General features: G+C 35.0%; 1 protein-coding gene across 2 annotated transcripts in view; it reads right to left on the bottom strand.

Moving 5' to 3' along the window:
• Positions 1–20,183, bottom strand: part of Dbct (Dihydrolipoamide branched chain transacylase E2) — a 44,457-nt gene extending 24,274 nt beyond the window's left edge. Inside the window, exons 1-2 of one of the 2 annotated variants that reach the window (XM_069837722.1) lie at positions 19,872–20,180; positions 4,688–4,878 (exon numbers count right to left, since the gene is read on the bottom strand). In XM_069837722.1, coding sequence (XP_069693823.1) covers positions 4,688–4,878; positions 19,872–19,937 — 257 coding nt within the window. In that variant the 5' untranslated portion in view covers positions 19,938–20,180. Of the gene's footprint in view, positions 1–4,687; positions 4,879–19,871 lie in introns of both variants that reach the window. The other variant, XM_069837723.1, reaches the window with a different exon arrangement.
• Positions 20,184–23,641: the final 3,458 nt, after the last annotated feature.

Here is a 23,641-nt window from a genome sequence, read left to right as displayed (position 1 = left end):
GCAAAAACCATCTTTTCTACTGTATATTTAGATAAGTTGAAAACTTTCGTGTACTATTTCATTATAACATCCGAAACAACTTAATATAAAGTACCGTTTCAATACAAAAAGCTCTCTAAAACCGAGGAGGACCACTGTCACTTAAGGTTACCAGATGTCCCGATTTTCTGGGGACAGTCTCCTAATTTTGCTTCCTTTCCCTAGACAAAATTCGTCTCTGGAATGTCCCTGGATTTAATAATTTTTTCCCAGATGTCCACGGATTTTTATTATTTTACATCTTGCTTTTTATTTCATTTTTATGGTTTAATGATCTTTCCACATTGCTGCGATAAATTGTGCTGATGCAATTTTGCCGCTTTTTCATGATGCCATAATTAAAAATGAAGGTGAGGACGTAACTGCAGTCGAATCCTCTGTTGTTATCGAAGTTAATAAAAAAATGAACTCCAGAAAATAAGATACATTTATTTATTTCACTATAAATTAAGCAGATTTTGGTCATTTTTAGAAGTGGCTCTTATTTCACAACAGAATTTTCAGTGTCGCTGGTATATTTTATCAAAATGCTGTTTCTGTAATTCGTTCACAAGTTATCTTTGAAATGCAGTTACATTGCTGAGACCTCTTGTAGAAAAAAGACAAATCGGAAGAGACAGTTCATTATTTTTCTTCAAATGTAGATGACTTGACCTGGATGAATATAATTTATTTGATGAAATTTACTGCTTGAAGAAATATGTGACTTCAGGGAAAATGCTAAAATGGAATGAAGAAAACTCTACTTCTTGCTCAAAACAGAGTGGAATTTTTATTTTTTTCTGAGAAAGTGATTCCCTGTGCATAATTCCAGAAGTTGACTGAACTATCTCTGTGGCTTGGAAATAATACTTCAGTGGAGAGTGTTTCTTCAATGAACATGATGTGAATATCCCAAAAATCAGGAATGAATTTAGAAACTGTTCATGCCATGCTTGCTATCTTAACCAACTTCATCATGACTTGTCAGAAATTTGCTGAAAAAATTGGGATCTGGATAAGACCTTTTAAAGAAATGCATTCTTCTTAAAAAAAAAAAAAGACAGTAGTTCGGTCTGTAAATAGAATGAATACCAGTATTTTATTTCTTTAAATTGTATAAAAACAGTATAAGTGAATAGTAATATAACAAAAATGTTAAAAATACTGGTATTTTTTATATGTCGATATGTGTCCCTGAAAATTGTGAAAAAAATCTGGTAACCTTACTATAACTGCAAGAAACCTTCGAAAAACAAGAGGCTTGAGGACAGAGCAAGAACTGCAAATATTTATGATTGTTTATGGCATTGTTCGTAGAACTTAATAGAACTAGGAGGTAATACGTTAAAGAATATTCTATTTATGTTCCACTAATATTCACGTCTGGAGTATCTGTATAGCACCTTAACTTCTGTATTACTTACGAGTAGGTGGTTAGGCATAAAATGATAATCTATGTAAAGATTATTTTTTTTGGGGTCCTACAGAATGTCTGTTATGGTAACAATTAATATTAGAGAAAAAAATTCGCTCCGGAGCCTGGGATTGAACCCGGTTCCTTGGTTCTACATATCAAGCGCTCTAACCATTGAGCTACGCCGAAGTTCAATCCACAGCACCGGATCGATTCCCTCTCCTCCAGTGTTTTTCCCTTTGTTTCGTGACTCCAAGTTCGACATGTACTGTATGTTGACATTTTTATATTAAGTCAACTGCCATTATACGAGGAGCGCACTCAGCTGAGTGACTTGGTGGCCGGGATTACACAGTAATATGCACTGTTGCTCGAAGAACAACTGAGTGCACTCCTTGTATAATGGCAGTTGACTTAATATAAAAAAATGTCAACACACATGTCGAACTTGAAGTCAGGAAACAAAGGGAAAAACACTGGAGGAGAGGGATTCGATCCAGTGCTGTGGATTGAACTTCGGGATAGCTCAATGATTAGAGCACTTGGTATGTAGAACCAAGGACCCGGGTTCAATCCCCAGCACCGGAGCGAATTTTTTCTCCTCTAATATTAATTAATAAAATGATAAATTAAATTGTTAATTTATATTGTTCCATTTTTTCAGTCAATAATTATTTCAATGTTTGGCAAGATTTGGAATCCAGAACTGGATGAAGCAGGCTGAGGATCGTGAAGAATGGAAGAGAATCATTAATGAAGTCAAGGCTCTGTTGGGCTGTAATACTAATTCAGAAGAAGAAGAAGAAGAAGAAGAAGAAGAAGAATTTCAACGAGGACAGAAGTCAACAGAATAGCATGAACAATTTCTGACATATTTTCTTGAAAAGAAAAACATTTAGGCTTACTTCTCCATTTTCTTGTACAGTTTCAAGAGAGTGTAAACTCTTATCATTAGTCAAATCCTCATCAAAAACACACAATAAGATAGTCACATTAGTGTGGTTTCCCAGCACTATGACACAATAAAGTTCGTTTGGTAATACTGTAAACTGTAACCATGTCAAAACTATTTTACTGTGTCATAGTGATTTTTCTTATAATAAGATTTCAAGTAACAATAAGTTCACATGCTTAATTTATTCACAATTTACTGTTCGACACACTATATGTATTCTCAAATTCAACTACAACCCCCTAGAATATTATATAAAAAGCTCAAGTATATGGTGAGTGAAATGTATGCAGATTTAAGTCACGTGGTGTTAGTGTGGCACCAGGTGAAAAGTGTTGCTTAAAATTGACATAAAATACTATCATCAGTAAGAAATTATAGGAGAATATTTTCATTTTTAATGTTATGAGTTCCACTGAAGTGAACATTTTATATAAAGCAATTAATTTTGTGCATTATCAAAAGAATGCATTCTTGATAGAGTTGCAGGTTTTGTCAAACTATTGGATTGCTGTGAACACAGACAAAGTGCTTTAAAAATGAATGACCTTTGGTGCTATTCCAAAATACCTTGCCTCAGAATTTTATATTTCTATACTCAGGCCATTGTAACCTTGCACTTGACAGTTCTTGTTTGTGTTGGCAACCCTTCCTAAGAAAAATTTGAAAAATGCTGTATGGTAGCATTCTGAACCAATAAGAACATAATATTTTTTTATCAGTTGCTGCTGCTGCTGCTTCTATATGGGGCTTTGCTGTGTTGTCAGTTTGCTACATGCTGTGTTACATGGTGTTACTACCATGTACACAATTTGTATGTTTGTATTATAAAGTTAAAAATAATTTGCAGTGCTGCTGTGAAATGTTGCAAAAAAGACCTCATTCAGAAAATGATAACTCGTGTAGTGATAATTTTTTGCGTAAATAGTCAGGCATTTTGTATATCTATGAAATGTATTGCAGTAAGATTGTAACATTTGACAATGTCTATAGTGAAGTTTTTCATTCAATGACAATAAAGATTATTATTATTATTATTATTATTATTATTATTATTATTATTATTATCAGAATTGGTGTGAAGGATTCGTCAATTTTACGAGCAGAAGGAATTTGTCCCTTAATATGGGCATACCTTGATTCCTGCAGATAATATAATATAGTGAACATAAAAAACTTACAAAAAAGAAGACAGTAATAAAGAAAGGAGTTACATAATAATTACGATTTGAATTAATGGAGCAGAAAAGCAAACTTCGCGTAAGTTAAATCAACTTTGTGTAGTGGTTATTGTGGCAACGTCTCATCTCCTACTACCAACATTACGCAATGCTGCCACGTGAAGGTTACAACAGATTCAGTACAGCTATGTATATGTTGTTCCTTTAACCCATTATACTTGAACTATTATATAATTTTTTATAGATCTGAAAATGAAATGTACCGGTACACAAGAAACAGACATAATAACGAACATATTGGACAATGGTGTAATATGTTTTAGTAACAAGTATTATTAGAAACAGTGTGTGTTCGATATAGACTAAGTGAACTGAAAATCAAGAATGGAGTGATAAAAGTGTCAATTCTGAATGAATTAGAGGAGTGTAATAGGAAGTTAAGTAAAACGATAGAGATAATGAAAATAGGTGAGGAGCATGGCTGGGGAGGCTAGCTAGGATAGCGACGTTTAATATGTAGAAAATTAGTGAGATCTGAAAATGGAATGTACACAAGAAACAGACATAATAACGAACATATTGGACAATGGTGTAGTAAGTTTTAGTAACAAGTATTATTGGAAACAGTGTGTGTTCGATATAAGTGAACTGAAAATCAAGAACAGAGTCGTAAAAGTGTCAATTTTGAATGATCTAAATTAAGTTGTTAGTTTTTAAAGGTGGGAAAGCTGATAAATTTAAATGGAGTCGAAAATTAAATTATAAGAGCATCTACAAAAGGTATATCTGTAATGAATGTAATTGTGGCACCTGATACAAAATTGTGAGGTCCATATTACATGGATGTAAATGTTGACATCATATCATATCGTATCATATCATATATCATATATAATATCATATCATTCATATCATATCATATCATGTCATATATCATATCATATATAATTTCTTAGTTAAACACATCCTAATCCAATTATATCAAAATGATCTGAATGTGATATATAAGAAATATGTGATAATTTGCAAATTAATATCCATATTCGAGAATCAAATATATTTTGATTTAATATTACAGTATGTTAAAGCAATATATTTGTTCCATAAACACATACTAACCATTCCTTGATTGTTACTTCATTTATGCCTTCTCCAATATCCGTTAAGTTAAAAGGAATTACTTTACTCCTCGTTAATGCCGTCTGAAAGAGACATCTTTTATTTAGCCAGTCAGTCTTATTTCTCTCAAGACGGCATCTAGTACTGTGATTAAGGCATGTGTGTACCAGCCTCGCACATTTCACTTTTCTCTGTGAAATATAACAAAAGAAAATATATGAAAGGTGCAGAAGAATTGTCACATAAAAATTGCAAAATCTGCGGGGGGGGGGGGGAGGAATTTCAAAAAGAGAGTGTCTTAGTACTTAAAATTTATTATTTCAAAGAACCTAAGTATCTCTTCTCAAATTAAATTATTTTAGTTTAGATATAGTGAAAGAAAGTTCTCCGGTAAAATTTGAGAAAAAATCATTCTATTAAATGGTTAAAAATGGAAGGTTTCACAAAATAAAATATAATGTTAAATACGGACTTCAAAATCATGCTCACAGTATGAATTAATTTCACAGAAACTATTGTGAGTTGTTAGCAAATAGTGTTACACTAAAGCACTCATAGCTTACATTATGTTTGGTTAGGTTATTCTAGGTTAGCTAACGTTTGTTACATTCTTTCAATACATGACGTATGCATGTACATTAATTTCTTTAATTGCCGGTATGCAGTATTAGTCTACTACTTGCCATATTTCGAAATGAAACGATGTTTTTACCGTTAATTTGATGACCATGGAACATGTGTTTTTATTCAGGGAAAGTGATGACGAGAGTAATATACTGAATACTATAAATTATAATTTTTATAAATATAAAGATAATAATAATAATAATAATAATAATAATAATAATAATAACAACAACAATGGTAATTTATTTCAGCTGGCAGAGTTAAGGCCATAAGGTCTTCTCTTCCACTCAACCAGCAAAAAATATGCATACATATGTAAGCTACAAAGAATGCAACAATTTGATTTGAATAAAAGTTACATGTATAGAAGAGCTACTCATGAATTAAACAATGAAATAGGCTACTATGAACTATTAATTAAAAAACAAGATACAAACTGCGTACCGGTAGCAAAATTAAACTAATATACATAGAATGTTAACATATTTCAAATAATGCTAGATAATATGAAGAAATGATCAGAACAATAAAATTGTGAAAATACAGTGCTATTAGGATGCATGTCTAAAAAAAGAAATTAATAGTCCCTGACTACATGATAAAGTCAGTATAACTGAAATGAATTGCTAAGGTTATCCTTCAAGCTATTTCAAAAGTGTTTATTGTCTTGCAGTCCCTAATACTTTGTTGTTTAATCAACTGTCTGAAGACAAGTCTGAACCTCACAAATGATACCAATATGGCACTACTTATGAGGTAACTAGGCCAGGAGATAATAGGGTAGGTTGGCCAGCTCCTTTCTTCCTCCATTGCATACATCACTGACTAGCTACATATTACATTAATCAGACTTCAGATGTATACAGACAATTGCTGTTCTTCCTCTGACGCACATCGTCAAGTGAGATGTACTGCCTGATAATAATAGATGTACATATGAGCCAGAGGTATCCTAATAGTCTGTGACAAGGAATTTCATTGTCGCAAGGTGGAGACTGTAGAACATAGGAATAATAAGATGTTTTATAATGGGGTATACTTTGGGTAGCACAGATAAGTGATCTGGTATTTACATCGTGGTTAGAGTATAGATAAAAGAAACGAGACGAAAGGTAATTTGGTGATGAGGTGTGCAGAATTGGAAAGAGTAAAGACAAAGAGAGTAAAGTTCTACATTCTTTGAGTCGGAAGACGCGCCCCGCACGCACACACACACACAGATATATATATATATAATTGCAAGGTTTAAATTGTCCGCAGTATAGGAGTTGTTGCCATAATGAGAAATGACGCACTATGGAGGTACACTTCGTGGCAAAATAATGGGCCAACTCTTGATCATTAGAAATGCAAAGTTCTGCCGCATGATTCCCATGTGTAAATGAACTGCACTTGAAGGCATTGCTGTGATTTTGTTCACTGAAAGTCGTCCATCTACAATATGGTCAGCCTTATGATGGTTTGTGGCTTAAGGGTAACATGTCTGCTTTCTGTACCATAGGTTGTGAGTTTGCCTTCCGGTAAAGTAAAATTACTTTTATTTAAATTTTTAATTGCTTTATTTTATATGTTAAAGGGAATTTGCCTAATAAACTTCGTTATGCCTCTATAGTAGAAATATTATTGCACATCACTAGTGCATTACCAGGCTATTAACAAGCGAGACCTGGCCTGTATAAACAAAAGCAATAATTGTTTCATGTCCAAAAAACCGAAGCATATCAAATATAAATACATAAACAAATATATAAACAGAAAAGACATTGTAGGAACTAGTATCTCATCCAAAAACCACCTGCGTCAACAACTGCCTCATTCTGCATGGCACATCTACAAGATTATGGAACAAGTCTTCATTCGTGTCCACTTCCTCCCACGCATCTAGAACTCTGTCCCACAATTCGTCAGCTGTCAGAACGGGCAGTTGTTCTGCCCAAGTAGAGCGTAGAATCCCTTTGACTCTTAGGCCGGGTGCACACAGAATCAGACGCGACGCGGCGCGACGCTATGTTTTGCTTTACAACGCCTCGCGACAGCTTAAAACTGTCTGCTCGCGACAACTGATTTGGTGGCTGTGTGGGTTTGGAAAACTGGCCTAGGCTAGAAAATGGCGTCAATAATAGAGGACTGTCTATATGAAAAATTCTATTGTAGTTGCTTATTATTTCCTAAGGACGCAAGCTCCTAAAAATCTAGGCTATACGATTGAAAGAGTCTTAAAATTAAAATGTACTGCACAAACGTCATTTTTTATGTTATGACTACTTCACGACTCACAATAAAGAAAAATAATATATTAAATCAATAATGAGTGATAGTTTAGAGCAGAGAATTAGGCTTACTACAAATTACACTGGTCAACAGTCATTTTGCGCCAGACATAAAACTAACAAATTCTTAATAATTTAGACCTCCTGAATTAAAAAATAACAAGCAAAATGTTCCATCACTTCGGGTTTTCGAGATGCACAATATAATTAATTTTTGTATATTTTATTTAAAAATCACCGTATTAGGTGTGTAAATATTTTGTTTTACAAATGTCAAGACACATTATGTGAAAACAAATGTAGTATATGTAGGGCACCATGTTAGAAGCACTTGTAGAAAGGGCAATTATTTTATTGCCCTTCTACGAGTCTATTTCGAGGGAGTGAAACAGGTTCGCGGTATAAATTCACTTGAGTTTACCTGATTTTACTTGAGATGTACATTTCTTTCACGGTGAGCTTAATTACATTACTGTAGTTTATATTATGCAATATATCACCATGTCAAAACCACTTCTAGAAGCGGAAATTGTTTTGTTGGCCTTTTCGGTTCCATTTGGAGGGGAAGAAATAGGTTCGCCGTATGAAAACGCTTCAGTTTACCAGGATATTTCTGTGGTGTTAGTATTCTGTGTAGGACGTGTAGGCTATTTCTTTAAAGTGTGCTTTAATGATAATATTCAAAGTACGAATGGTTTATATGTGCGGATTTGAAGGTTGTAGCAATGCTTTTTGGGATGCAATTAGGCTACACAAAATTTTGCTGCTTTCTGTACGAATTGGACAGTCGCGCTCCAGATATTTTATTTTTATTTTATTTTATTGGGTTATTTTACGACGCTTTTTCACGATCTAGGTTATTTAGCGTCTGAATGAAATGACGGTGATAATGCCGGTGAAATGAGCCCGGGGTCCTGCACCGAAAGTTATCCAGCATTTGCTCGTATTGGGTTGAGGGAAAACCCCGGAAAAAATCTCAACCAGGTAACTTGCCCCAACCGGGATTCTAACCGGGCCACCTGGTTTCGCAGCCAGACGCGCTGACCGTTACTCCACAGGTGTGGACTCGCGCTCGAGATAAGCATTATAAAATAAAACGACAATCACTAGAGCCAAGGAAGAAAAATGTTATACATCAACCCCTTGTACCTCAAAGCGAAGTAATTTTACTCCTTTTACACAATAAGTTAGGGTTAATGAAGAATTTTGTTAAAGGGATAAATTATAAAACTGAAGCATTTAAAAATATCCAGGAAAATATTCTTGCTATTAATAATCCGTGGCGCTACACCCCGTGAAGAGCCCAGACCGACCAGCCGGCTGCTGGCCTCAAGTCCACATGCCAAAACAGAGGTGGACGATCATCCAACTAGAATGGAGGTATCGTGTGGTTAGCACGATGATCTCCCCAGTCATTATATCTGGCTTTCACTACCTATCGTAGCTCCCCAAGTGCATCACGATGCTAGGTGGGCACCGGTCCCATACACTGGCCGAAATTTCATGAGAAAATTTCTTCCCCCATGAGGACTCGGACCAGCGCGCATTCCTTAAAATTTCCTGCTATTAGTGATTCAAAAATAAAAGAGGGAGTTCTCAATGGACCACAAATTAGAGAAATAATGGACAATCACTTCGAATCTTTGCTGGAAGGAAAAAAGAGAGCCATCTGGATTGCATTCAAGGAGGTTGAATTAATTTTCTGGATAACTGTAGAAGTGAGAACTATGAAGAACTAGTGAAAAATTTACTGTTGGCGTATTAAACTAGGGATTGTAAAATTTCCCTGAAAATTCACTTCCTTCACTCACATCTTGATTTTTTTTTCCCCGAGAATTGTGCGATTTCAGTGATGAGCATGATGAGCGCTTCTATCAAGAAATTTCAACTATGGAAAAAAAGATACCAAGGACAATGGAGTACCAATATGCTAGCAGACTATTGTTGGACTTTAGCTCCTGATGTACCTGATGCCCAGTGTAAAAGAAAATGGAGAAAAAGAAAGCTGTAATCTTCTGAACAGTGAATATTTAGCCTTATTGTCATTATATAAAACAATATTTTGAATAGATAGAAATTCCAAAATTTCTCAAAAACCGTAACCAACAACTGTTTTTATTGCCATACAGTATTCGTATTCAGGAGGCTCAAATTATGTAGAAAATATATATCACATGCCTAGCGCAAAAAAAAAAAAAAAATGTTAACATTTGTTACGCAGTGTTATTATTATAAATATTATAAATTATTATTCACCTGGTGCTTTCATCTCATTTGCAATTTTTCACATATTTTCAGAAACCACATTATTCTCGTGATATTGTTTCAAAGATTGTACAGAATGTATCTTTCCTGTATTAAATCAACTAATTTATCCTCATCGAGCTCCATTATGAATAATGTGCACTACACAACAATAGTATTTTTTGTAGATAATGAAAGCGTGCAATCATAGCCACTACTAACGCATGCGCAGTACACTGCCGCTATCAGACAGTCTCCTCGCGACCAACTTCAAGCAGTAATTCGATGTTGTCTCTTCGTGTCGCCTTGTGTCTCCTCGCGACCGTCGTGCCGCGTCTGATTCTGTGTGCACCACATCATAAGAAATCAATGGGAGACAAGTACCACGAGACAAAATGTCGCGCCGCGCCGCGTCTGATTCTGTGTGCACCCGGCCTTAGCCCACAGATTTTCAATCAGATTCATATCAGGTGAATTTGGAGGCAAGTCGACTAAATCGACATCAGGTGTCCTCGTAAACCATCTTTGAATTCAGTTGGCTCTGTATATCTGGTGGTTATCCTGCTGGAAGAAAAGTTTTCCTTCTCAATATCATTCTCAGGCAGAAGGGATAATTACATTTGCCAAAATGTGTTCGTAGACTTCTGCCGTAAACTGATTGTGGATGCATTTCAGAAGTAGTGCCCATCGTATCGCATCCACCCCTAACACGCGACACTCATTCGACCCGACAGTTAAGTCATCTCACAAAGTGTTCATCAAATCGGTGGTCATCTATACGATAAATTAGGGCAGGGCTATTGTTGCTACTGGAGACAGTTACCCAGTTACCTAATCAGAAAAAATGGCATTTCTCTAATCGAAGTCCTGTCGGAGAGGGCTGTTTTCATTTACTAGAGTTCAAGCATATATTATAAGAGATGTGACATAAATCTAGCTTTGCGAGACATATGATCGGAAATTTGTAATTCAAAAAATTAAGATTGTCAGACACTTGAACCAATACTATTTGTTCGTTTTGTAGACCCATGCCACAACAATCTACGCTATTGAAACTGTTAATGCCTGATCGGCATAATACGTGATTTTCCTGTTCATATTACTCCGATTCATTTTGTATTTATCAATTTTAAATAAGTGATTAAATGGCGATCTTACTCATGTTAATTATGTAAGCATGTGCGGCTTACAGCTGTTTCGGTGTTATTCGACACCATCCTCAGAGCTTACTAGATCTCGGCGCTATCTCAACTTCGCTGCTTCTTGTGTGGGTGCATTCGTGTGATGAAGAGTTGTGTCAAATAGTGTGTGTGTTCTGAAATTGATCTGTGTGTTGAGAATTTGAGTGGGGTGTGTTTTAGTGTGTCTGTATATTTCATATTGTTCTAGTGTGTTGAGTTTTTGGTTTTTGGGTTGTATATGTAGGATTTCCATGTCTGTATTTATGTTATTGTATGTGTGCTTAGGATTAGTTATGTGTTCGGCTTATGTAGATGTATTGTGTCCTCTGGTTATTGCTTTAATGTGTTCTTTATATCGAGTTTGGAATGATCTGCCTGTCTGTCCAATGTAGAAACTGTCGCAACTATTGCATGTGAGTTTGTATATGCCTGTGTGGTTGTATTTATTTATTTGTTTGTGTTGTTTGTGTGTTGAGATGTCTTTGTAGTGTGTTTTCTGTTCTGTATGCTATGTTGTATTTCTGTTTTCTGAATGAGGATGCGTTCTTGTGTGTGTTTTTGTTTTCGTATGTTAGTGTGATGTATTTTGTGTGTTGTGTTTGTGTTGTGTTTTGTGTGTTTTTTTGTTTGTTGAGTTTTTGTTTTGTCTTCCTTATGATGTCTATTATGTTTGGGTTGTAACCATTTTCTTGTGCTATGTATTTGATTGTGTTCACTTCTTCATTGTAGTGTTGTTGGCTCATGGGTATGTTGAGTAATCTGTGTACCATTGTCCTGAATGCAGCATGTTTGTGTTGTGTGGGGTGATTAGATGTGTTGTGTATGTGTGTGGTGGTGGTGATGGTGGTTGGTTTTCTGTATATTTTGAAGGTGTGTTTGTTGTCAACTTTTGTTATGGTGATGTCTAGGAAATTTATGGAGTTATTGTTTTCAAGTTCCAGTGTTTATTGGAGTTTTGGGTGTATTTTGTTTATGTATTGGTGTAGTTTGTGAATTTGTCGTTTGTTTCCTTTGTACAGTATGAGTATGTCATATATGTATCTGTGCCAGTATATTATGTTGTCTGCATATTATTTAATCAATTATTTATATTCAAGTGTTAAAAGTAGTGTACGAAAGATTCAACATGGATTATCAATTTTATTACTATTTCACTCTTCAGAAGCCTTGATGTATCTAGAATCAACCCTCCATTCGATTTTATAATATATTTAAGATTCTTAAACGATTTATAGCAAATTTAAATGGTTGAATTATGTGCAGGACTACCAGATGTAAAAATATCTTTGCAGGACTAAATGATGAAAAAAGAGAGGACTTTTATTCAAAAGGAGGACAATGGGTAATTCCACAGTATTTTCAGGTAACGACATTCCTGGGTGAGCTTCAAGTGTTACTTGTGTGTTATTGCTTCCATAATACTGTATAATATATCAAGTCTCAATATAAACGAAAACAATAATACTAAATATTGTCCTGGTTATGAGCATTACATATGATAAATTTAGTTTAGGGAAAATATTACCAACAGAAATAAAAAAAAAGCTGTACTTTTTCCGTAAAGGACAAGAAACAACACGTGTTATGAGGAGTTAAATTTTCAGTAGTCATCGATTTTAAAAATGCCGGACATTTTGTTATATTTTTAAATGCCAAAGCTTAAATAGGAGGACATGTCCTCAAAAAGCCTGGTCACCCTGATTATGTGTCACCTGGTGAACTACGGCTGTGACAGGACGAACATGCGCAGTACTATGTATGTATGTATGTATGTATGTATGTATTAGGAACTTACAAATTGTAGGCGGCCCATTCATTTTGCCGAGATGTGTACAGCAAGGAACATAATATTGTTGAGAGGGCGAAAATGTTTCAAGATCTCCAGCGCAATTCGTAACAGGCTACAATTTAAATTCCTTCTCAGCATAGATTGTAATACTTAACAGAAAATCGAAGCAAATATCTCATTATATCATCCAAAACTTTCAGCTCGGAGCATGCACAATGTGGCATCTTTTGACTTCGAAAATACTCGAGTCACTTAAGTATTATGCCCCTCATGTGTTCTGTTATTAACATCAGGATTACCAGATTGGGCGATTTATCGCAATTTAGGCTACATGAGAGGACAATAAAATTGTCTAGTCTCCGAGGTGCCTTTTAGGCTACCACAAAAATCGAAAGGGCGAAATTAGGCTACATGTTATTTCCTTTTACATCTTTACAACATATTTTTCATAAGTTTTCAGACCATTCTTTAAAATCGGAAGTCGCTCTTGTTCATTGTTGACAGTATCGTCGCAACATGCTTCGAATTTTATCTCTGTATTCTAATATCTAGTGTGTTAACCGTACTAATAGTCAAGGAAGTATTCATAATATACAATCGTACTTGTGATTTTTAAGCATGTGGGTAACAAAATATGTACAATGAGTTCATCTGTTGCGTAGCCCCATTAGGGTAGGTAGAAAATGCAACAATCCCGTCTTAAACTACTTTCCTCGCGCCCCATACCCACAACACCGGAAACTCTATTTTTTCTCTCCTTCTTTCCCCCTCATCCTATGTTCTATTTAATATTTCTACAATACCACCACCATCATCTATATTCTAATTTCTATATTACATTACATTCGCACCTACATTATTTTAATAATATTAACTTCATTAATTTTGTCTTACCTCGATGAGGATGTGACTCGGACTTGCGAAGTTAGGATTACTGACATAGCGCCTCAACCAGGTGAGCCAAACAGTCACTCAACTGAATCATGTTGAAAAATTATGGTTTATTTAAAGACGCTCGTAACTGCACAGATTATCAGCACCGCTGGTGTGCCGGAATTTTGTCCCGCAGGAGTTCTTTTACATGCCAGTAAATCTACTGACATGAGCCTGTCGCATTTAAGCACACTTAAATGCCATCGACCTGGACCGGGATCGAACCCGCAACCTCGAGCACAGAAGGCCAGCACTAATCATGTTGAATACTGTACATCTTATGTTCACGGAAATGAAATGATAACACCATTTTCACGTCACGAATACTGCTAACATTTCTAAATTATTTGAAAAACTTGAAAAGAAAATAACCTGTTTAATTAAAAACATATATAAGTTACAGCCTTATATTACATAATTAAACATGACGTCGTTGTTCATTATTGCGAGCGCGATATTCAAATATTCGCTTTTCTAATAAATGAAAAATAAAACCATTTTCATAGCAGGCTAAACATAACAATGAAACGGTTAACAGCGACATAAAGTTGGCTTTTTACGCGGTATTCAGAAACAGGGTTGTCCGACTGGGCGATTTATCGCAATTTAAGCTACATAAGAGAGACAGTGGGTGAGTAATGAAATTTATTGTTAAGTCTTCGAGTCGCCTTTTAGGCTACCTCGAAAATCGAAAGGACGAAATCAGGCTATATGTTGTATTAATTTAAAATATGTTTACAGTATTATGTTATTCATAGGTTTTCAGACCAATTTTTAAAATCGTGCCATTGTTATTCATTGTTGACAGTCTCGTCACAGTCTAGTATATACAGTCACGAAGCTTCAGTTGTGAGAGTGCTAGGAACAATAGACTGTGCAGGTACTATTTCGCATTGTCTGTAATGAGGCGATTGTAGCGATCCTAGTGGTTAGCAATTATCTATGGATGCATATTTACTACGTATTGAGCTTCGTGACTATATAATACAAGATGCTTCGAATTCTCTTCATCTCTGTATTCTATGACTAGGAAACCTTACATTCCTTACATTGTGACGTCATAATTTTATACGTTCGCAAAATATATTGTTATCATCCGCGGTTCGTTTGTTTTGCGCATTTTTATTGAGGTACTATTGCTCTGCTATGCTGGGTAACTATCGGTGCTGGACCCCGGACTCATTTCACCGGCATTATCACCTTCATATCATTCAGACGCTAAATAACCTAGATGTTGATACAGCGTCGTAAAATAACCCAATAAAAAAAACTATTGCTCTGCTAATGTTAGCTGCTAATAATATTAATGGCAAATATGAGGAACAGTATTGCAAAGCCTGGGAGAATTTGCCTGAATTTAAAGATAATAGGCGTTATTAATGACAAGACAGTTTCATAGGATTAGCATTATTGAATTAGGTACGAAAAATGAAAGGTGACACAACTTATTGTGTATATCTTTCAAGATAATATATAGGCCTAACAATTCCGAGCGGATTACAGTTAAGGCGGATGCAAGATACTTATGCCTCATTTATAATAATAATAATAATAATAAGAAGAAGAAGAAGAAGAAGAAGAGGTCTGGTGGGTTTATTGTTTTATTTTATTCATGTAGCTTCTTCACAGCGCTATAGTTGTCTATTTTCACCACTCCCCAGTCCCCACTAAAGATACGAACCGATGTGAACAAATATAGCACTTCATAGGATAAGCGTATAAACAATTCAAAGACGTAAGTACCTAATATATGCCGCATACTTTCATTGCATTTTATTGGGAACAGGCTTACGGAGATTACTGATTATTATTAATTTATAAGGCTATTTTAGGCTATATGAAACTCACAAATCGGCGAGTAGTACTCATCACAATCTGGCAACCCTGAATGACCTGGATTTCAGTTTAAGGGCGCATTGTTCATTTAGTCGCTTTTTAAAGTTATGATTTCTATATCTATAGGTGAGGATCGTGTTATACTCGTACGTAATAAGACAGCAGTAAATTTCGTGAGACGTGTGAAAAAGGATTCCATGCGTCCTTAATTATTTTTCATAGCAAAATGCCTACGCTTTCCACTGGGCCTCTGCTTAGTCGCAAGACTTGTCAACTTGCCATATTCATGTATTGCAACAATGAAATTAAATGTCAATATAAAATATTTTACAGTAATGTATAAATGTGTAATGTAGTAATGTATAAACTATTAGGAGAAATGCTATACAAAAAATGTTCCATTCTTATAGTTTAATTGTTTCTAATCGACAACAATGAGTCCACTTTACCTTCCGTATTCCGCAACAATCATAGTATATCCCAAGTCGCAATTAGTAATTATTAACTTAAATGAAGTTAAGATCATTCTCAATCGTCATTCATTGTTTTAAACGCAGTGCTGCCAGCAGTGAACTTGTACAGTATGCTGGACGATTTATTCGTAGTTCAGAATAATAACTTGTGCATGTTATATGGTGCGTTTGTTTTTACTGTCTACGTCTGGCAACGAAAATTCTTAACATGAAATGCTGAAAAAATCCCGCCTTATTCAGAACAGTGCGGAAAGGAATTTCATGTGTACAAAAAAAATGTGCTAAAGATAGTCATTTTGCGTATTGCACAGTGTGTTGTGATAATGAAATTTATAGAGAAGCGAAACGTAAATTTAAAAGTAGAAGTGCTTCGATTCCGCGGAATTTAAATTATTTTATTTTTTAATAAATTGTGTACAGAAAATGATAAATTTGCGGCTGCAGAACTATGCAAGGCTTTCCATTTTGTAAGACATAATAATATAATAGCCTATTTATAAATATTCCCTTGAAGCTGATAGAGCTGTTTATCCTGATTTCGAAATTACCAATAAAGTTAGGTGTAGAAAAACGAAAGGCAGAGGCCTATGTGTCAATGCTTCAGCACCCCATTCCGTAAAGACGAATTTAAAATACTCAACTGACAATGACGTGTACTGTTCTCTTACTACAGATGCACTAAATAAAGATATGATTAAGTGTTTTCAAGTTATGTTGAAATATATTAATCATGAGGTTGGCAGTTGACATAATTCACTATTAGACCTTCATGAAGGCAGTCAGACAAATCAAATGATGGAGAAAATTATATTGTTCAGTCTAGGTTTTGAAAAGCTGCCAGCCTATATGACAGACAATTTGAATGTAAATTATCGTAAACCTAACAATGTCTTTCAGAAACTTAAAACGTGAGGTGAATGAAATTATCATTCCAGCTAATTGTTTAGCGTTAGCCCATACTATTCATTACATTCAGATATGCAATTTCAAAACTAAGGTTAGATCAGGACTCGGCGCTAATAACTCAATTGAGTCATGCAGACCACCCCTTAACTCTCCACTCCATCTTTCCCGGCTAAGACAGTAATGTTTTGGTGGAGTACGAGCAGACAGGAAGGTCAATGACGGATTATATCAGGCGGACATCATAGCTTTTACGAACTTTCGGCACTTTCTGGTCGCCTGAAGTCCACCACTGACGCGCAGACCCTTACTGTGCGTTCGTTTATAAGGCCCTGTAAGCGAAAAGGACATGGGCGGGGATTTCTCCGATCCTTTCACTTCGTCTCTTATGCCCAGGGCTGGGATAGATAAAGAGAGTACAGTGATTAAATGTTTCTCTGATTTTTGCAGTTCTGCTAAGACAGGAATCCTGTAAAGTTGCGTACACACTTAGCGAACGAACAACGAACGAATGATGAAGCGAAACTTCGTTGTTCGTTCGCTGTTTGGAGCAACGTACAAATCAGTAGCAGATGGTCAGAAAACATTCACGTTCGCTGATTATCCGCAATAATTGCAGACGAAAATATAATTATAGCAAGTGCAGCCGTTGTTATTATAGGCAGTTCAACAAAAAGAAAGTTAAAAACCAAAAGGCGATGGTGGCAGACCCACTCTACGAAAGTCGCAATCAATATAGAGGCACTGACTTGCTTCATGATTTACGTCGAATGGAATCGGGACAGTTTCACAACTTATGTTGCATTTCAGAAACAGACTTCGAAATATTACTGTGCAAAATAGGGCCAAAAATTTCCAAGAAAGGCACAGGCTGGCGAGAAGCAATACCTATTCAGGAAAGACTAGCATTAACACTTCGATATTTCGCTACAGGAGATTCAGTTTAATGTATTTATTCAAAGTGTCGAAACAGCTTATTAGCAGGATTGTTCCAGAAGTATGCACACCTATAATTAAGGAACTGGAGGATTTTATTAAGGTACGACTGCAAGACAGGGGAAAGTTTCAATATACGGATACCTCACTGACAATAATTATCTTAAAATACTAAAAAGAGAGATTTGTCTGTGTTTGTCGAATGCTGTGAGCTTGTGGACGTACAATACCTAAAAATATTACGGCATGCGACTACTACTGGGTGGCTGAGCTTGTTGTTTGCTGTAGGCACACCTTTCTATGAAAAATGTACTATCATGTAAGCAACAGCAATATGAAACAGATTTCTTCTTTTGCATAACTTCAAGAAGTATCTGAATGACTGATATGATTTAAGTGAGTCTAGCATATTGAAACAATTTTTCATGTTTTTAATTAAAAAAAAAGACTTCCTGAATTTCATTCAGTGATATCTGCTGTTGAGACATTAAAGATTAATGCAGATGAGCTCTTATGATTAATATTGCGCAGTTAAAGAGATAGCTAATTTCGCGCGAATGTATTCAGGCTACTATTCTGATGAAGATGAATATGTAAAAATTGTCCAGTAATGTACCGGTAGTCCTAATTCTGCATCCTCAGCAAAATTTATAAATTACAAATTAATAACATCTTACATTTTTCCCATAACACACTGCAATGCAGAATGTGAAAGAACATTTTCAAAAATTAAATCCCTTTGGAAGGATATTAGAAATATACAAGTGTGGATACAGTAAAAACGAAACTACAAATCTATACAAATTTTGAGGATAACAGTGCTGAAACGTGTTTTGTGCGACAATGTACAACAAATTCTTAAATGACAAGGCGTTGATGGAAGCAATTCAATCATAGAAGTATCACTAGGACTATATTATAGAGATGAGAAAAGTAAAGTTAAGCTTATCATATTTTTCCCTATGCTTTTATATATATTACAACATGATTGGCCCAATAGGCCCATATGTGTTCTTTCACTTTATATGTATCTTCATTTTTCACTTTGCAAATTTAGCACAAATCCTCGATTGTTCATATTATTATTATTATTATTATTATTATTATTATTATTATTATTATTATTATTATCATCATCATCATTATTATTAGCCCCAATTTAAAATGTGTTTATAGTTTTCTGCTTGAAACAATAGAAGTAGCCTACATCGGAAATTAAAGTTTACACAAATTGGGACAAAAGTAGCAGTTCTGCATATTAACTTTAATATTTTCTTTCGGGGTAATCTTCGTCTTCGGTACAAATAATTATGACTGCAAGAAAATCATTTTGACGTTGTAGCCTATTAGTGGTCCAGAGGAAATATGCCATAGTGATTAAGGAGGTTTTTTGAGTGATGATTTCGACAAAAATTTACTTTTTCTTTTTTTTTTTTTTTACATGATTCTGAACTAAACTCGTGTGGATTTTAAGATATAATTACTGCATAAGCTAGTACTGTTCACATGACTCTGAACTAAACTCATGTAGATTTTCAGATAGAATTATTACAGTATAAGCTACTGCTGCTATTATATTTGCCTATTTAATATAGGCTACATACCCTACGCACAAAAAAGGTAGAATACGATTTCACATGTTGCTAACAAAACTTCGTGAGGCCCAAATAGGGGTACCCCGAAGTGGTTTATTACAGAGTAAATTTATCAAATGTTTGGTCACAACACCTAGAAAAATAAATACGAAATTGTCATTATTAAGCATGCATTTTCTGTTAGAATAACAGAAACAAAATAGTTGTACTGTTATATTGTAATTTTTCTTCTCGAGAAATTGCAATGTAAAAAGCTTAAATAACACTTTTTTTTTTTTTGCAAACACGTGCATAGCGTCAATAGTATGGAGTACTTTCTAAGGTTATGTTAGGCCTACTTAAAAACCAAGTAATAAATACTATCAGTACTGTACTTCACACTCATGGAAATACTCACCACATAAAACGCACACAGTGAATGCAACTTCAAAGTTCTGGAACCATGTTTCGCAAATACAGCCATCTATTACTACAAAGTCACACACGTATTCTCGCACTAGTTACAACAGCTGTGCTTAAACAGTAGTGATGGGTCGTTCGCGAACGAACTGACTCTTTTGAACGACTTCTCCTTCAAGCTAGTAACGAGCTAGCTCGCTCGTTGAGAGCTGGTCGTTCGCGAGGCACTTCCAGCTCATTCAGCTCGCGACTCTCAACCAGCTCACAGCTCGTCTCACGACTCCCGCTCTCGAATAACCAATGGCATTCAATGCATGATCACATGACATCTGCATTTACAGAGCCTTCTTTAGTAACTAAAGAAGGCTCTGGCAGTTACTTTGAGAAAGACAGAGAAGATGAGACCGCGCCATACCCTAATAGCGGACGGATGTGGAACTAATATTACGCGGCTTTCTATCAGCTGATGTGTGTGTAGAAAAATATACGTATAACATTGTATAACGTTTATGTTGCAGGCTTTGTTTTTTCATCTATTTTGTTTAACATAATACGATTGTCCCTGTTATCCTTCTGATTCCTAATGTCATAGATTACACTATTATTGACAGTTTCGATATGTTACGCAACCAGCTCTTTGAACGATGTCGTTCGAGAGCTGTCTAGCCTCTCGTGAACGAACGAGCTGGCAGTCAGCTCGCGAACGAAAGAGCTGGCAACCAGCTCGCGAACGAAGGAGCTATCAACCAGCTCGTGAACGAACTGACTCTTTTGAACGACTCTCTCTTGGGAGCGCGAGCCAACGAGCTAGCTCGCGCCTAAGAGCCGGTTGGACCCATCACTATTAAACAGTGCGTTTTCTAACACCTAAACTGATATGAAATCTTGTAAGTTGTGAGTAAAAGTTTCAGTTTTCAAGTACTGCGTATCAAAGATTAACAGTGGAAACCACATTAAAAATCTAAATTTGAAATTTAATTTGCAACTATAAGAGAAACATTAGTGATAAATATTCACAATAACAAGTGACCCAGCTCGTAAGTCGTCAGGTCACGGCCGACTCGATAACACATATCCATGCTAATGCTTTCTGGGATCTTCTCAAACCAAAGAGTTTGTAATATATAAGTATTACAAACTCTTTGTCTCAAACAAACATGTTAACAGGGGACATATTGCGGTTGGTGTAGTCATCTTGCATAATATTAACAGTTGTAGATGTTAAAAGATGTTTTTACCAAAAGTAAGATAATAACTCTAGGAATTATTATAAATGCGGTAAGTTTTTAAACATGTAAAGCTGTTAATATTATGCAAGATGACTACGTCACCTTGCGTATACTGACAAGTCAAAAATGATTACATTTTGAGGATTACCAGACACTTTGAAAACATTACTCTTTGGCTCTGACTCGAGTAATAGTAAAAGTTTGACAGGCTTTGGCAAGAATAAAACACATTTTTATCCTATTTTACTTTATTCCTTTTAAAATCATATATTTCTCGGATCGATAATACATTTTTATAATGTATTTTTAAATCTTTAGGTTCCACATTTACATGAAAATAATATACAATATAGCAAAGTATTGTAGTGTCTTTTCAGGCACAGGTTTCAGTACGGTAGGCCTACTCTGTTTTGTTCTGTAAAAAAAATGAATTTCAGGTAAGAAAAATAGAGAAACAAACATCTGTTGCGAAATGCGAAAAATCGCAAAGAACAGAACGCCAGTAGAGGTAGATATCCCCTCCCTCGCCGCTCGGCAGCTCGCTCGCCACCAAGCCCCTACAGTCTCGGCTGCGCAGAACGAGGAAACCGGGGCAAATTGAACGCTGCGCTTGCCGCCATGTTGTTGGAGAGCAGACACATAATAGCAGTACGTAAATCACACAATTTAACGCTGTGATGATCTAAAATTGACAGATTATAGCCATTTTCGACGTTTAACGTAAAATTAGGACGAAATAAACATATTCAAAGTTCCATTGATATGCGTCAGAGTATCAAAGAAAATAAAATACGTACGCAGCAATTTATAGAAAACATGCTCATACATCCATAAATAGGCCTACATAATACACATTATAGAATGTATCATTTTACGATAATCAGCATATTGTTAGGTTTCAGAGAATCTAAAATTATATTAACATATATTATTCTTAGATCACAAGACATACATATATGCAACTTGATTACCTATAGAAGTTCTTATTATAATCAAATTCTTAAGTGAAATAAATATGTGATAATCAGTATAGACCTGTTGTTTAGTTTTAGAGAAACGAAAATTATATTACCGGTACTTCTAGACCACAGGACATAGGTAATCTGGCAAAATATAATGCGCGAAGGTAGCCAAATTACAATTAATAAAGGGAATGCTATCAATTATAAAAAGTACCGGTACCTAATACCTATACTATATAACGTCTTTGCTCGCCACACGGCAGTTGCTCTCTCTCTCTCTCTCTCTCTCTCTCTCTCTCTCTCTCTCTCTACTGTCTGCTCCCTGCCCCGGTGGCTCACTATCTGCAAGTGCCCGACTGCTTGCCTCGTTTGCTTTAATCAGGTCCCGTTAACTTAGCACTGTCGGAGAAATACTTCCAAAGACATGTGCAACGTCACATATTACATTCCTACAATACATTATGTTAGTCCTCATTGAACATAAAGGAACGTCCACTGTCAGTAGTGTGACACATTTGTTTATTATTGTATGGAATTTAACAAGTTATTTCTTATTAATCTCATTTACCATCTCTCATATACTCTTTGATAACTTGCAAAGTCATGTACAAAATTTTGTTAACAACAGTCAAGCTTAATTAATCCTACCTTTATTTTTTTGCACGTCAGTAGTGTGACAATTTTTAGACTGTTGTGAAGTAGTAGAAAACAATTTGATATGTTACTGCGAAATTGAAAATATTGAACCAATTACAGTGATTGAGTACACAAATATGAGTATTTCAATGTATCTAGCACAAAGTTTTATTTAATTAACGACAACTATTTTAATTACAAAAAATATTTCAGAATATAATGTGCGTCAGTAGTGTGACTTCCAATTGAATTTTCTATTGGATGTGCAAGACAAGTGTTCTTACACTAATTACATTAACAAAATTACTTGAAATGTACCAGGGACACACTTTTCTTTACTTGTGATTTTCAAAATTTCAAAATTATCAAAATTATCAAAATTTTAAAAATTTAAAAGATTTAAATATTTCACAATTATCGAAATTTCAAAAAATTTTCAAGACTATCAAAATTTTCACAATTTTCCTGCTATTTGCGCCATAGCGTCGCTCTATTTTCAGTTTTAGATTCGCTCTACTTTCCGCTATAATTTCCCACCATTTTACCCTCTTTAATTTCTGCTATTTCCGCCTTATTTTTCCTCTACTCTCAGTTTTGGGTTCGCTCTATTTTCCACTCTAATATTCCTGTATATTCCGCTCTAATTTTCCGCTATCTTCCGGTTTAATTTCACTAAAATTTCCAAGTTTCAAAATTTAAAAAACTCAGCAATTTTCCAAATTTTCAAAATTTCCAAAGAGTTTAAGATTTCCAAACATTTTCAAAATTTGCAAAAATTTGCAGAATTTTCAAAATTTCAGTGTCAAAATTTAAAAAATTGTCAACATTTCAAGGATTTCCAAAAATTTTCACAAAATTTCAAAATGATCAAAATTTTAAAAATTTCAAAAATTGAAATTATTTTTCACAATTATCGAAATTGAAAGAATGTTCAAAATTAT

This window comes from Periplaneta americana, chromosome 10 (assembly GCF_040183065.1).
Source record: "Periplaneta americana isolate PAMFEO1 chromosome 10, P.americana_PAMFEO1_priV1, whole genome shotgun sequence".
NCBI classification, from domain to species: Eukaryota; Metazoa; Arthropoda; class Insecta; order Blattodea; family Blattidae; genus Periplaneta; species Periplaneta americana.
This window is presented reverse-complemented; position numbering and strand designations above follow the sequence as displayed.